This window comes from Helianthus annuus, chromosome 15 (genome assembly GCF_002127325.2).
Source record: "Helianthus annuus cultivar XRQ/B chromosome 15, HanXRQr2.0-SUNRISE, whole genome shotgun sequence".
NCBI classification, from domain to species: Eukaryota; Viridiplantae; Streptophyta; class Magnoliopsida; order Asterales; family Asteraceae; genus Helianthus; species Helianthus annuus.
This window is the reverse complement of record NC_035447.2, coordinates 53,579,123-53,593,818: the sequence shown is the minus strand read 5'-3', so window position 1 is coordinate 53,593,818 and position 14,696 is coordinate 53,579,123. Positions and strand designations below refer to the sequence as shown.

The following is a 14,696-nucleotide window of genomic DNA, read 5'->3' as shown; positions in this document are numbered from 1 at the left end:
TTGTTTCGGTTAACGATTCATTTATCGATCACCCTTAGAAACTGTTATTCACGAAACATATCATTTTTTTAATTAAAAAACTATATCAATATTACACTCAAATTAAAGAAAATAAAATACTCGTTTTTATGGTGTAACAAAAATAATAATTAACGTACAAAAAAGTTTTGATTGTTTAAAAATCGTAAGGGTAATTAGTTTTTTTTATAAAAGGATAAAATGTAATCACTAACTAATTATCTATAATTCTGTTTAAGACAAGAGAATTAAGGTATAATTAAAATAAAATGATTAAAGTGTAATTCATTTTTAAAAGACTAAGTTACCTTCATTTTAGCTTGTTCCCTATACATTAAAAAAACAAAAAATAATTTCTTAACGTGTTTTTTTTTTTTTTTTTTTTTTTTTTTTCCAGAGAAAACTTAAGAACATTTATTAAAAACTTTTTTAATATCATTCCACATGAAAAAAGGGCAATTACAAAGCAATGGCAGGTAGTCGGGCAACAAGTTGCGCCGCCACCCCCTTTTGAATAGAAAAACCAATTCTACTAAATACAAAGTTTGAAACTTTTAGCGACGAAGAATTACTATTAACGACTTTTTGAACCCGATTCAAGAGTCGTACAGCGTCAGGAGCGAGACCACCAAAGGTATCAAACGCAAACGGGACAAACACATGTTGATTCTCCCGGCAAGCTTTGTCATGTTTTGCCACTTTGCTCGCCTCTGCCTTGAGCACCGCTTGCCCTACGACAAAGCCCTTGTCCTTGAGTCCGACAAGGGGGGAGACTCCAGTTAGATCTACACAAGCGTGTTTCCCCCTTCCCATCCAAACGTTTAGGTATCACATTTCCTAATGGTAAAGTTATACAAAAATTCTCCTAAAAGGAAGAAGGGTACAAAGACTTAATAGATAAAAAAACAAAAAATAATTTCTTAACGTTTAGGTATCACATTTCCTAATGGTAAAGTTATACAAAATTCTCCTAAAAGGAAGAAGGGTACAAAGACTTAATATATCGCAAAGTATAACACAATGTCGAATAAAATATAACACAAAAATGTTGAGAGAAAAAGACACAATTCGTCGCAAAAAAAAAAAAAAAAAACACACACACACACACACAATGACGCAAATATAGAAAAGACACAATGCTAAATAAAAAGACACAATGCTCTAAAAAAAATTTAAAATCCACAAGCTAATTATCCAAAAGTAAAAACCTAAAAATCTCATATCATAAAGTTGGATATGACGGTTTTAATGCAAATGAGTTTAATCAAATTTTTATTCTCCTTTAAATTAGATTTAGTTAAATTATTTTTTAATACTATTATTATTTAATATATAATAGGATACATATATAAGAAAATTATATTAAATCACAAACCTCATGTATCTCTCTGATTTATATACTATTTATTTTATTTTTTCTGTTTATTAATATTCATTTAATATTTCACTGGTTATTTCACATGTAATACACATTTTTCTAATCTAATAATAAATAAATAAAAACAAATTAAAATTTTAATGAGTAAATAGTACAATGAATTTATCATTTAAATACATATCTTGACAACCGTATGTGTTAACCGATTAAATTATATTTATTTAATTTGTAGAATATACGAAATATTTTAAAGATATAACTATATTGCTTATTATATAAAATTAAATTTATCCAACATGAGGCTTGTTATTAGATATTACAATATCTTTGATATAAAATTATATAGTTATCTCACAAAGAATTGAGACACATAGAAGGTGACAAGTTCCATAGCATTGTTCGTTAGTCTTATTCTTTTGGAAAAACGTACAAGACGGATTCGTCCAAAGCTTTTGGACGATTTTTTTTCTCTCTCTCTATATATAGCATATGTGTGAAATTTAATGAAAAACGTTAAAAGAGTGAGGAACCGAGAAGAGTGCATTTAACATGTTAAATATATTTTAAAAATTAAAATTTAACATGTTAAAAATCATTTTTTAAAATATTTTGGCGCTTTTTCTTATAAAAATGTATATAAGCTATTCTAGTAAAAAAAACATTTTTTGCAAAAAAAATTATATCCTGTTCTTAACTGTTTTTTAAACATTTATTTTATGTTTTTACTTTTTGAATTTTTTATTAAAAAATACTTCTACATGAATTTACAAGGAAAAGCACTGATTTTTTTTTTAAATTGATTTTTAACATATTAAGTTGAATTTTTAAAATATATTTAACATGTTAAATGAAGTATTCCTTGGTTCTCCATTTTAATATTCCCCAATGAACCTTCCCATATATAATATTGTTTATAATTAGTCTTATATTTTTGTTATATAGAAATGAAAATTAAGCTAGGAGCCTTGTCTTAATGTATGGTTTTATGATAACCTAGAATAATTTCTTAAAAAAACTATCAACATTTGGATGAAACAAACGCTATTATGCAAAGGAGTATTTCCAATGAAACATATCCTTCGGTAATTACAAAGCAATTTCTGAAAAAAAAGTTGAACAAAAAAAAAAATCAAAATGTACATTAAATAAAGAGTAAACTGCAATTTTACCTTCTGGGGTTTAGGGCAATTGGCATGTCTATCCCCCCTAAGTAAATAAATGCAATTTTACCCACTACTGTTTGGGGTTATGTCGCAACTTTACCCCCGGACCATCTTTCCGTCACATATCACCGTTTTCTTTTAATGGTCAAAGGGCAAATATGTAAATCACCATTGTCTTCAGCTATTACCCTTCGCTTCAGCTAACCTCAGAAAATTCCCATTCCATCACTTTGAAACCCTCAACATAACATACCTCTAAATTCAAGAGCTGCTCATTGGCGATCTTCAAGAATTACAGTGGATTAGAACTCTGTTACGAGCATGGATCTTCGATTGTGGAAGCTACGAGCTGAAGAGCAGTATTTCGAACCGGATGAAATGTACCGTAAGTGACATGCAAGCTCACAGGGTCTGAATTAGGTAAAATTTGAACCTTTTTCTGTGTTAATTTGTTATTGTTGTTTGTTTACAGGTCAACCCCAATCTCAATTTACCATAAAATTTCACAATGGAGGTAATTTTGTAGAAAACCCAAATAGGAATTAATTTGGTGGGAAGATGAACTACATTGTTCATGTAGATTTTCGAGTGTTGAATACTGATGTTTTAGAGGAGATGGTTAAGAAATTAGGATACAATGATGGTCTGTTTTTCTGCATCCATTATAAGGAACCGTATTGTTCGTTGGATTTTGGTCTTAGGACATTAAAATGTGATGTTGACTTAGAGGCTAGAGCCTATCTTTGATCATGTGCGTCAAGGAGTCCACATTATAGACATGTATGTTGAACACCGGAGGTCAACAATCTTGATTGGGTCAAGTGAAGTTCCTGTTGATAGAACATGTAAAGCAATTGTTCTAGCATCATTTACAATAAATAATCAGAATCATAGTATGAATGAAGATGAGGAAGAAATTGAAGATCATGATGAAGAGAGTGAAGGAAGTGATCAAGGAAATGATCCTGATTATGAGTATATTGAGGAAGATAATTTGGTTTATGAAATAGAGGTGGATATGCAGAGGTTCAGGGCTAATGTTGAATTTACTAGGGAAGAACTGGATGGTTCAACTGATGGGGATCATGATGATGAGAGAAGCGAAGAAGGTCATCTGCCTGTAGACCTGGAGGACTTTGAAAGTGTGTCTGATGACAATTCAAGCTTTAGAGATAAGGTTGCCAGGAATATAAGGAGGAGAAACAAGGGTGTTTTAAAAGGTCCAAATGAATAGCCATTCTTTGTTGGTCAGCTTATTGATGACAAGAAAAAAATGAATCAAATGGTGAAAGATTATGCTCTTAAGGCAAGGAGGGATGTGTTTATTCTAAAAAAACGAATTGTTAAGGCATAGGGTAGTATGTTTTGGAAGTAATCCACCACTACTTGGTCCTGTAAAAAAGAAGGGGGATGAAGGGCAAAATAGTAAATGCACCAAAGTAGGGCAAAAATACAAACACCTTAAAAGGCATACCAAGCCCACCTGTCCTTGGGCAGTTCACATCTCAAGAAATTCAGACAAGGATAAGTGGTGTGTGAAGACCATTCATAATCAACATAATTGTTTAACAACAAAGGTCGTTTCTTTATACACAATGAGTTCGATTGCCAAAGAGATCCAACCTATGATTGAAAGTAATCCAGACATGCTAATTCATGCAATCCAAAGTCAACTGCTTCGGAAGCATCAACTAGAAATGTCACTACATAAGGTCTTCAGAGCCAATAGGATAGCAGCTACGAGGATTTATGGTGATTACCAAGAACAGTATGGTCTGCTAAGGTCATACTGTGATGAACTTCTAAAAGCCAACCCAGGTAGTACAATTAAAATTGATGTGGAGCCATGTGGGAACTCAGGTAGTCCTACAAGCCAGTTTCGAAGGGTTTATGTTTGTTTTGCCTCTATGATGAGAGGATTTAAGATGATTGGAAGACCATTGCTGGGTGTGGATGGTTTTTTCATGAAAGGTCCATTTCCTGGACAGATCTTGAGTGTTGTTAGTATAGATGGGAATAATAGCATATATCCAGTTTGTTATGCCCTTGTTGAGGCAGAAACAACCCAAAGCTGGAAATGGTTTTTGCAACTGTTGAGAGATGACCTAGGGTGTACGGCTGAGTCTTGTTTCACCTTCATCAGTGACAGACAAAAGGTAATGACTTCTTAAGTGTTAATTAATAACTTGCAAATAACTTTGGTTGCAAAATATTAGGATTAATTGCATTTTGTATCATAGGGTCTGATTCCAGTTATGCTAGCTGTTTTTCCTAATGGTGAGCACAGATTTTGTTTGAGGCACATCCATGAGAACATGAAATCCAAGTGGCGTGGAGATCTTTACAAGAATTTGCTTTGGTCAGCCGGAAGGAAGACATATATTCCATATTTTAACAAAGCTATGGAAGAAATTAAGACAACAGAACGAGCTATGTATGACTGGCTGAATGAGATCCCATACACAGATTGGTCAAGAGCATATTTTTCTGGAAGAGCTAATTGTGATATGTTGCTAAACAACATATGTGAGGTTTTTAACAGACAAATCAAAGGAGCAAGGGACAAGCTGATTATCACATGCCTAGAATTCATTAGGGAGTACATGACCAAGAGGATAGTGAATGTCAAGAAATTGCAAGCAAAGTGTATGGGGCCACTAACACCTCATGCCACTGAGGTCTTCGATGAGATCAAGAAACAGGCTGCTGAAATGTCTGTTTTAATGGTTGATTCAAACAAGTATCAAGTAACAGGTCCAAGAACATAGTGTGTTGTGAATGTTAAACATAAAACTTGTGCATGCAGGATGCATTGATGCTGGCATACCAGAAGAGTGGGTTTCAGAAGAGTGGGATGCCTTGCAAACATGCAGTTGCAACCATATGGGATATGTCAAGGAATAGCATTGATGCTGGCATACCAGAAGAGTGGGTTTCTGATGTGTATTGGTTGTCAACATGGAAGAAAGTTTATGAAAATGTGATAGAGCCAATCAACGGGCCGGACATGTGGACTCCTTCAAAGTGTCCAACAACACTCATCCCACCAAAGCATCATACACAAGTTGGAAGGCCAAAGAAGAAACGAAGGAAGGCATTTGGTGAAAAAGAGCTTGAGCAAGAGTTCGACAAAGGAGGTAAATGACCAGAAAGGGAACCAGCATCAAGTGGTAAATGTGGGAACATGGGTCACAATGTCAGGAGCTGCAAAGGACAAGGGGGTGAACAATCCACTGCTTCACAGGAATCACACACTGCCACTCAAGGTGCACCAGTTTACAATCTTAAGACTATGTTTGTTTGTTTGTCAAGTTTGTTCAATACAATGTTAGGTTTGTAACTTTAGAGTATGTTTGTTTGTTTGTTCAAGACAATGTTTGGTTTGTCAAGTTTGTTCAAGACAATGTTTGGTTTGGAATCTTTATGAGTGACGGATGGTTATGTTGTCATGGCTGCTTTATGTCTGGTTTGTATATGGCTTGTATTTTGGTTTACAATGTTTGGTTTATAGCTGGTTGGTTTACATATGGCTGCTTTATTTTGGTTTACAATGTTTGGTTTGTATATGGCTGCTTTAGTACAAATAATGTGTTCAAACAGAATTTTGGCGGAAAGTAATTCGATTACATTGCAACATTTAGTACAAATAAGAGGTCCAAAATACAAACATACAACCAAACAAATCTAGCCTATTCCCAGTGACAATCATCCAAACAAGACCAATCCGAATCAGAACCATGCTCCCCTTCATATGGGTCAAAGTACCAATCATCCTCTTCATCCCAATATGTGTAATCCCATGCATGTTCCAGCACTTCAGGGTCATAATCCTTTGTCAGATCTCCGAATATCTTTTCATAATCAGTTTCTTGCTCCATGTAAGGTCTGAGTATCTCAGAGTCTTGATCCTCAAAGTACACATAACTGTCTGATTCTTCGGCTGCAACGACGTCTTCATCCTTAGCAATATATTTCTCATTCTCAACTATATCATTCTCTTTGTCAGCAATACCTACACAATTACAAGCAGGCTACCAAAACAAACATATAAGAACTTGAAAAGGACCATTGCATAAACTTGAAAACTCATAACTAAAATACAGTTAGAGTCAAAATACACAACTAATCCAATTTCTCCACATTTAACTACTTAAGCAAAAAAAGTAGAACAATCAAGACCCAAGTAATCCCTAAGTACATCTTCGGTTTGAACACATCGCCATTCTTGTACCAAGCCAACTTGTCTTTGCACTTAGCCAACCCATCCTTATCTTTAATGCTTTGAAATAAAGCATGCATTACCTCTCGACAAATCGGACATCCCTGTTCTTCACCAACATCAGCCCATCTGAGGAATCCACATCCTCTAACCTATTATCGGGCATCATAAGCAAGAGTTACAAACAAACATGAGTTTCAATAAGCATAAAATAGAAGAAAGTTACACATCGAAGATTCCATCGACCAGGATTAGCTTTGGATTCTGATTGTTTCACCATTGTTTTCCCACCACAAGGATAGATGATGTCTGAATCTTGAGTTTTTCCCTTGAATCGAAGCACAGAGGAAGAAGATGAAGACATGTTCAGGGCAGTGATTTGAGGGCAGTGAATTGAGGGATTCAAGCTTGAATTGGGGATCGATTGAAGAAGAACAGCGTTTAGGGCAGTCAATTGAGGGTTCAAGCTTTTAATGGGGAAGATGAAGGGTACTTTGGACATTTCAATACAGGCTAATGGTAATGTTAACGTTGAAATGGTCCAGGGGTTAAAGTTGCGACATAACCCCAAACAGTGGGGGGTAAAATTGCATTTATTTCCTTAGGGGGGGGGGGTAGACATGCCAATTGCCCTAAACTCCAGGGGGTAAAATTGTAGTTTACTCTTAAATAAATGTTCGGTAAAGCAGCTAATCACTAACCAACTACCAACAGAACCTCTATTCGTTGTTAAATGGACGATTACTAACATATTACGTTGGACAGAAGTGTATAGTTTCGTTGTTTTTGGAGGGAATTAACAGTACCAGGTTGTATGTCGTTGGTTGGTGTGGGCCCGCTGTTGACATACCATCAATCTGTCATTCGTTGCAATTTTTTAGGATAATATATTTGGTTGGAAACCCGCTCAGGTTTTTTAGTCGTTTTCGATGTATGTCCTTACCAACGAACAACCCGTTGGTGAAACTTTTTATAAACATGAACACAGTCTTGGTAGTAATTGTCGGGTATTTCAATCCTAAAATTGGTAACTCCCTACACTACGAATATGACATATAGTTGTTTGGGCCTGGTTTGTAGGAAAAGTTAAATATTAAGAAGTTGGATTGGAATTTTATTAAAGTCTATTGCAAAAAGAGCCCAAGAAAGAAAAGGAATGATTAAATGAAAAAGGGCTACTATCCAGGCTAGGCCCAATGGAGTCTTCATCTATTTTGGTATCTTGGGCTAAACAAAACACATGTTAAGTGTAGCACCCCGACTAATGACAGAAACATCGGAGCTTACAAATTGTTCAATGGCTCACGATCAACTAAAAATTTAAATAATTCATTAACCAAATTCAAATTATCCAACATAGAAAGGAAATAACAAATTGTTCACAAATAAAGAAAAAATAAGTTCAAATTAAATTAATCTAAGTCCAAAGCTCCTAAGTGTAGCAAGTCTTGGAAATAACATTAAATATTGTTACCTCAAACATGCGTAAAATAAAGGGTCAACTTCGAAAAGTTGGTGAGCAAACATAGAGTATATACATATGTATTACTGAAACAAATCCCATGGCAATGAAATCATTCAATAGCAAATTGTTAATCAAGAAAGGGCAACCAAGTGTACAATTCAATCCTATTGATGACTTAGGGGCTGTTTGGTAGCCTCTGAATAGTCATTAAGAGGCTACCTCTTAATGGAACCATTAAGAATTTTACCAATGAGAAGGTAGAAGAATGTGACATGTGATATTTACCATTCAGAGGTTAGCTCTTAACCATTCAGACTTGAGGTTACCTCTTATTCATTCAGAGGTTTTAAACCATTAAGAGGTAGCATCTGAATGGTCATTTAGAAGCAACCAAATAGCCCCTTAAAAGGAACCCAAATGGTTAACCTTTGTAATTTTCGGTTTCAATCATCCTCACTCCCCTTAAAAAACCATGGAGCGGGGTAGGTTATCAGTCCGATAGATCTATCATTTTACTCTCGTTCGACATGATCATGGTTAATGAATGTACTTAGTGTATGTGTGGTTAACCAAACAAGTTCAAACAAATTGCAAACAGATATCATCCAAAACCATAGAACGTAATTGTAGATGTAACAAGAGTTTGTATTTTGTATAGTGGCACATGTTCCACTCCAAAAAGTAAAGGCAAAAAGAAGGTATGCAAACTCACCTTAGCTAACAATTGAACACACAAGCTGTTTGTAGTGAAGATGTTGGGTGAATCCCAAAGAATCTATCTATTACATCTAATAAAAGCCATACCTAGGGGACACATGTTCCCCATCTAGGGCCTCTAAACCTCATTTTCCTGCCATTTTTGCAATTCCTTCAATCCCCCCATGTGAAACCCGACGCGGGATCCGTTTACATCCATTCGGGTCGACTTTATTACATACCATATATAAACAATCTTCATCATCTCTGTAGGATAGGTGAATCGATCAAAACGAGTCGATCAGAAGAGTTCTAGACCAAATCAGAGGCGGAATTCATTGATTTGATCTTCATTCAGCTTGATATGCACTTAGAAGTAGATTAACTGTCGATTGTATTGATATAACAACGTTTTACAGGCTGGAGACACTTCGGCAGAGCTTCGCTACCGGAATCAAAAAGTTTCTAATGACAACCCAAGACCCTCTATTTATAGAGAACCCAGTCCGCATGAACTAGTCTCTCCAGGTCGCACGAACTGGTTAAGCCAGTTTGCACGGACTGGCCAGTTCGTACGAACTGGTCAGTTCTGACCTGTTTCCCGTTTTTCTCGTACTACGCGTCCTGGTCTATCTATCCTATTACATGACTCGATACAAGACGAAGTCGACAGACATATGCACCAACAAACTCCCCCTTGGATGTTGACGAGTCTTCAGTGTGTCGAGTCTTCAGTCTTTACCAGTCTTCACGCTCATTTCAAAGTATCTTTCTCTGTAAGCATCCTCATCAATCTCTATCTTCCTCTCTCAGAATCGCAACCTGACTCTATTCTCTTGAACAGATCTCTTGATTCCTTAAGTTTGATATCATCAGCAGTTTCTATCTCGAGTTTTGTTCCAAGATTTGAATATGCCTTCAGACTCCCCCTTTCGACAAGCTTCCCCTTAAGTTGTTTTGGGATCATATCCTGGCTCAAACTCTGCTCAGGCTTAGACACGGGAATCTCTCTTTGCAGCTTTCACAGGTTGAGAAACATTTCCTGGCTCTCCGTAGCAACAGGATCAGAAACCTGGCTCTAATCTGCATCTCTTCAGGAGTCGAAACTTAGCTCGTTCAAACCTATTTACCTGCATAAACTCTACCCAAAAGTAAATTTCACAAAAATTTAACAATTTTAGAAACCACTTGTAGATATCTTGAAACATTCTCAAATAAACCACTTGTATTCATAACACACAAATTTGGTTTCAAATTAATGAACCATTTAATCATTTCAAAATTCATTTCTCATTTCAAACAAACTCTCCCTACCCTGTTGTTCATCATGTTTAGCACTTGGAATTTTTGAAAAATCAGCTTTTCAACATCAGTTGTCGAAAATAAGATGAAATAAAATATTTTTGATTTTTCAAAATTTTATGCTAAAACACTTTCTTTTTGGGTTTTTGTTTAATGAAAAGCCGTAAAGAAATATTTACAAACAATATTTTTGTGAGTTTGTGTAAGAGGATCGTATCAGTTTTTGAGACAAATCACTAACACCGTTGACCTTTTTTAGACTTTAAGTTTTAAACAAATTCACTTAGATTGTCAGTATTGTTGTCCACTTAAACCTCTACACAAGTTTCAATTGATTCGAGATACAAATTAGTGGTTTTAGGACTTAAACTTATTCGCGTGTCCCACCTCAGAATATACTCCCGTATCAAAATTCCCTAGATTCAGTCTTACAGGTGAGTATACCAATCTGATATCTATATCTGGGATAGTGCGAGACCTTGAGAGCTCAGGTGTGAACTTCTGTTCAGTCAAAGAGATGAAGGCTCGACTTTAGGTGTGTTCCCTTTAGAGAATCTTTTCTTCAACTGCAATTGATTCATATCTTTCGATATTTTTCAATTTCTATGCAGAGGGTAAGCTTTCAAAGCGCATAAAGTATTATACGAAGTCTAGGTCATTGCTCCCGCAATATCAGAAAACTATGTATAATACCCCAGATATCAAACAGTATAAAGACCTAGTATCTCAGAATCAGGCAATCTCTCAAACAAGATTTTGGGGGTTACCCATATATCCGAGAGATGTTTCCCACGAGTTAAGTAAGTATTTGATATATAGGTTTATATCTCAAATTCAATCTACTATTCGTGTGAAGTCTACTGGCACATCATCAGTGAGACTTGTTTAAAAACATTTTGACTTTCCATTTCTTTAGCATTTTGTGATAGTCCACTGATGTACTATCATTTCCTCTTTTTCACAACAAAACTCATTTTGATTTTTTTATGTTTTTGGCTTTTTAGATTTTATCATGTTTTTGGATTTTTCAAATTTTCAAAATTTCTAAATTTTTTACTCCCCTAAAAACAAAAATATGTTTCAATTTTTGATTTTCTGGGAAAATTTGAAACTAAACGCAATAAACTGTACAAGTAAATTGACAAACTGAGGTGAATTGCTTCAATTCGCCATCCACTTGACATAAAACAATCAGAACTCCCCCTGACAACAAACTATTTTCCCATTATGATTTCAAAACACTTAAGTTTGTTTTAATCAAAATGGTTTTTCCGGAAAATTAGTTTTGTTGATTTCACACATCATGGGGTTTCATTACATTGCTTTTTCAACCACTTGTAAGTTCATTTTTCCTTTTCTTTAACTACTTGAATGAAAGTTAGATCAAGTTCAACTTAATGACCTTGATTAACCACTTGTAAAAACAATCACTTTTCCCTTTCTTTTAATCACTTGTAAAAATCTAACACTTGTAGGTTTTTCACACAAACATTTTTCAAGAATATGACAATTTTAGGTTCTTATCAACAATACCACTTGTAAGTCGAAATATCACTGTCGTGAAGTTCTCAAGAAAGATGACGATTCCTACTCCCCAATTACCAACCTGAGAGTTCCGGCAAGTCAGGATTTTTAGTTAAAGAGATTCACCCAAACCTGACGGTCCTTGGGTGATTCCGATTCATCATCGGATTCCGAGTCATCACCACTTGGTTTCTTGCCTTTCTTGTTCTTTTCATAAAATTCCTTTACCCCTTTGACCTTCCCGTCAACCATTTTTCCAAAAATATTTTGAACTGTAGGGTTAAAGGCTTTTTCAACATCAAATTCTTTCTTTTCAGAAAAGAATTTATTTGAAATCTCAACTTTGCCAACTTTTTGTTTTAATTTTTCAGTCCGCAATGGTGGAAAATTTGCATCGTCCATTGTCGGAAGTGAATTTTCTCTTTTTAGCTCAACTTGTGGCTCTTCTGACTTTGACGAGTCAGATTCGTCGCCAGATTTATCACCTGATTTCTTAACAATCCACTTGTGATTGTTAAGATTCACTCTTCTTTTGTAAAAGTGTTTTGAACTCTCACCAACTTTAAATTTTGAATTTTTGAACACTTAAAACTGTTCGGTTGGTGGTTCATTATCAACCAGCTTTTCTTTCAATTTTTCAGAGACTCCCTGTTTTGTGTTGGTTGCCTTTGGACAATTCAAGGCGATGTGACCAACTTTGTTACATTGGTAACAGGTTCTTGTCTCTTTTTTCTGAGCAACATCATTCTTCCTTTCTTCTTGCTTCTTCGCAAGGAATTCTTTGTTGGTCTGCTTTCTGAACAAATTTTCTTTTTCTTCTTCTGACGATGTTCCAGTATTCTTTACTTCTGGTTTCTTCTCTTCAAACACTTCCATGCCTTCTACTGTAGGATAAATCCTGTCAATCACATAGGAAGCACATGAGTAACTTTTCAATAACCTGTTTACCCTCTCAGTTTCTATCCTCTGAGTTTCCAATTTTTGTTCAAGTTCAACACATTTCTCAATGTACTGATTGATGATTTTCTGCTTTATCAGGAACGCTCCATTGAGTGTCTTCATAGCTATTTCTTGTTCATTTCTTGACTTGTTATATTGATTCATAGCTTTGTCTAACACATCATAAGATTCTTTTAGTCTGTTCATGTTATGAATCAATTTGTTGTTGTGCCTTTTCACAGTATCACAGTTTTCACACTTCTCAGCTATCTTTCCAGTATCTGCTTCCTTCTCAACCTTGATAGCTGGAATTTCTTTAACCTGCTTCTGTATCACTCGAACATTTTCCTCATGTTTGATCTTTTCTTCAACAGTTGCTGCCTTATGATTCTTCTTTTTCGTAGCTTGTCTTTCTTTGATCTCTTCCATTTTACCTGCAAAATACAAATTATACCTGTCAGGTGAAAATTCTCTTTTATAAAATTCAAGTTTCCGAATTTCTTCACTCTCGTCATCACTCTCTTCATCTGATGAGTGATCAAAGATAGGTGCTTTTTCTGAAACTTCTTCTTTTGAAACTGGTTCTTCTTCTTTCTTTTTCGGACTGTATTGCTGAGATTCGTAATAAGCATACGCTAATTCCTCTTCAGCAGTTGAATCTTCGAAAATTTGAGCAACAAATGCTTTAGATCCTGAAGTTCTGTTAGGATCATAATCATCCCAATTAAAACCTTCTGGAATCCTTTCATCATCTTGATCTATCAGACCATAACAAGCTCTTTTTGATGGTTCTTCGATCAGATGCTTCCTAACATGTGCAGTTTGTGACAATTGTTGTTGATGCGGAGCAATTTGATGATAAATTGCCTTTCGATGATAATCATTGTTGCCGAATGGATTTTGAACTCCACTTGCTTCACGATTTGTGCATTCTCGCTTAAAGTGTCCCTTCTCCCTGCAACGAAAACAAGTAACTTTAGATTTATCAAAGCCTAAAGGTGAAGTTCCAGCATCACGGAAATCATCTCTTCCAGTGATTTGTTTAAACTTCTCAGCTCTTCTCAACACACTAGCCATACACCACTTTATATCCATTAGTTCCATCTCCTCAACATCAATCCGATCGTAATCCTCTTTGGTTAGTATAGGATTTCCAATCTTTCCTGCAACCAAACTTTCATAAGATTCTAATACAGTCACCAATAAAGACATATGACCTTTGGCAACCTCTTCCGAGAAGTTTTAACCATTTGAAGATGTAATGTGATGTTGCAGTTTAGTACTTGGCCATTATTGGTTGCTGAAAAATTTGGATCAAATGATGGATATGAAGAAAATATATTATTGTTGTTTGATCCTTGAGATGACCCTCCAGAAGAACTATTTGCGTTAAATGCAGTTTCGATCTTTGGTGCAATGTTAGTCTTATCAACCGTACTTCCTTTGTAGTACAGACCAATGTCCTGATCACCATTATAATTCTTCATTTTCTCCATCTTGCGTTGTTCCATCTCTTAAACTTCGAGTTTTTCAATAAACTTGCTCAGCGATAGATTCGAAAATTCACCATTATTCTTCAAAACCATAAGATACGTACCCCAAACATATTGTGGCAATGCATCGGCCAACTTTTCAACCCATTCTTCTCTATCTTTCTTGATATCCAATCGCTTCATGTTAGCCACCAAATTACAATATCTTTCTATGATCATTTTACTGTTTTCAGTTTTCAATCCACGAAATAGATCAAATTCTTTCATCAAAAGCGATTTTTTGTTCTTGATCATGTCTTGACTTCCAACAAACTTTGTTTTTATTGTTTTCCACATTGAGTGTGCACTTCTGTTGTGTTGTAATAAAATCAAGATGTCTTCCTTAATAGCTTGTTGCAAAATACTGATCATCATCTTTTCACTTTTGTATTTCTTTTTCTCTTGATCATCTAAATCCTTAATAGCAACAATCTCTCCGTATTCATCAATCGGTCTAACA

The 14,696-nt window shown here is 35.2% G+C and overlaps 2 protein-coding genes across 2 annotated transcripts; one reads left to right on the top strand and one right to left on the bottom strand.

Moving 5' to 3' along the window:
- The first annotated feature begins 4,154 nt into the window (after window positions 1-4,154).
- Window positions 4,155-5,704, top strand: LOC110930138. Its single transcript, XM_022173372.1, has 3 exons — window positions 4,155-4,715; window positions 4,800-5,306; window positions 5,366-5,704. The coding sequence occupies exons 1-3, from the start codon at window positions 4,155-4,157 to the stop codon at window positions 5,702-5,704; spliced, it is 1,407 nt and encodes a 468-aa protein (XP_022029064.1).
- A 544-nt stretch (window positions 5,705-6,248) lies between these two features.
- On the bottom strand, window positions 6,249-14,215 carry LOC110930130. Its single transcript, XM_022173362.1, has 6 exons — window positions 14,073-14,215; window positions 12,964-13,512; window positions 12,612-12,663; window positions 6,758-6,930; window positions 6,638-6,651; window positions 6,249-6,571 (listed from the first exon to the last, which is right to left on the bottom strand). The coding sequence occupies exons 1-6, from the start codon at window positions 14,213-14,215 to the stop codon at window positions 6,249-6,251; spliced, it is 1,254 nt and encodes a 417-aa protein (XP_022029054.1).
- Window positions 14,216-14,696: the final 481 nt, after the last annotated feature.

Bases quoted from the DNA above. Each gene is read 5' to 3' on its own strand.
- LOC110930138 (XM_022173372.1), top strand. From the start codon at position 4,155: ATGAGTTCGATTGCCAAAGAGATCCAACCTATGATTGAAAGTAATCCA. The intron at 4,716-4,799 runs GTAATGACTTCT...TTTGTATCATAG, and splicing joins TCATCAGTGACAGACAAAAG to GGTCTGATTCCAGTTATGCT. The intron at 5,307-5,365 runs GTAACAGGTCCA...TTGTGCATGCAG, and splicing joins TTGATTCAAACAAGTATCAA to GATGCATTGATGCTGGCATA.
- LOC110930130 (XM_022173362.1), bottom strand. From the start codon at position 14,215: ATGGAACAACGCAAGATGGAGAAAATGAAGAATTATAATGGTGATCAG. The intron at 13,513-14,072 runs GTCATCTCAAGG...TGCACATGTTAG, and splicing joins GCAAATAGTTCTTCTGGAGG to GAAGCATCTGATCGAAGAAC. The intron at 12,664-12,963 runs GTGTGAAAACTG...TGTGATTGACAG, and splicing joins ACTGGAAAGATAGCTGAGAA to GATTTATCCTACAGTAGAAG.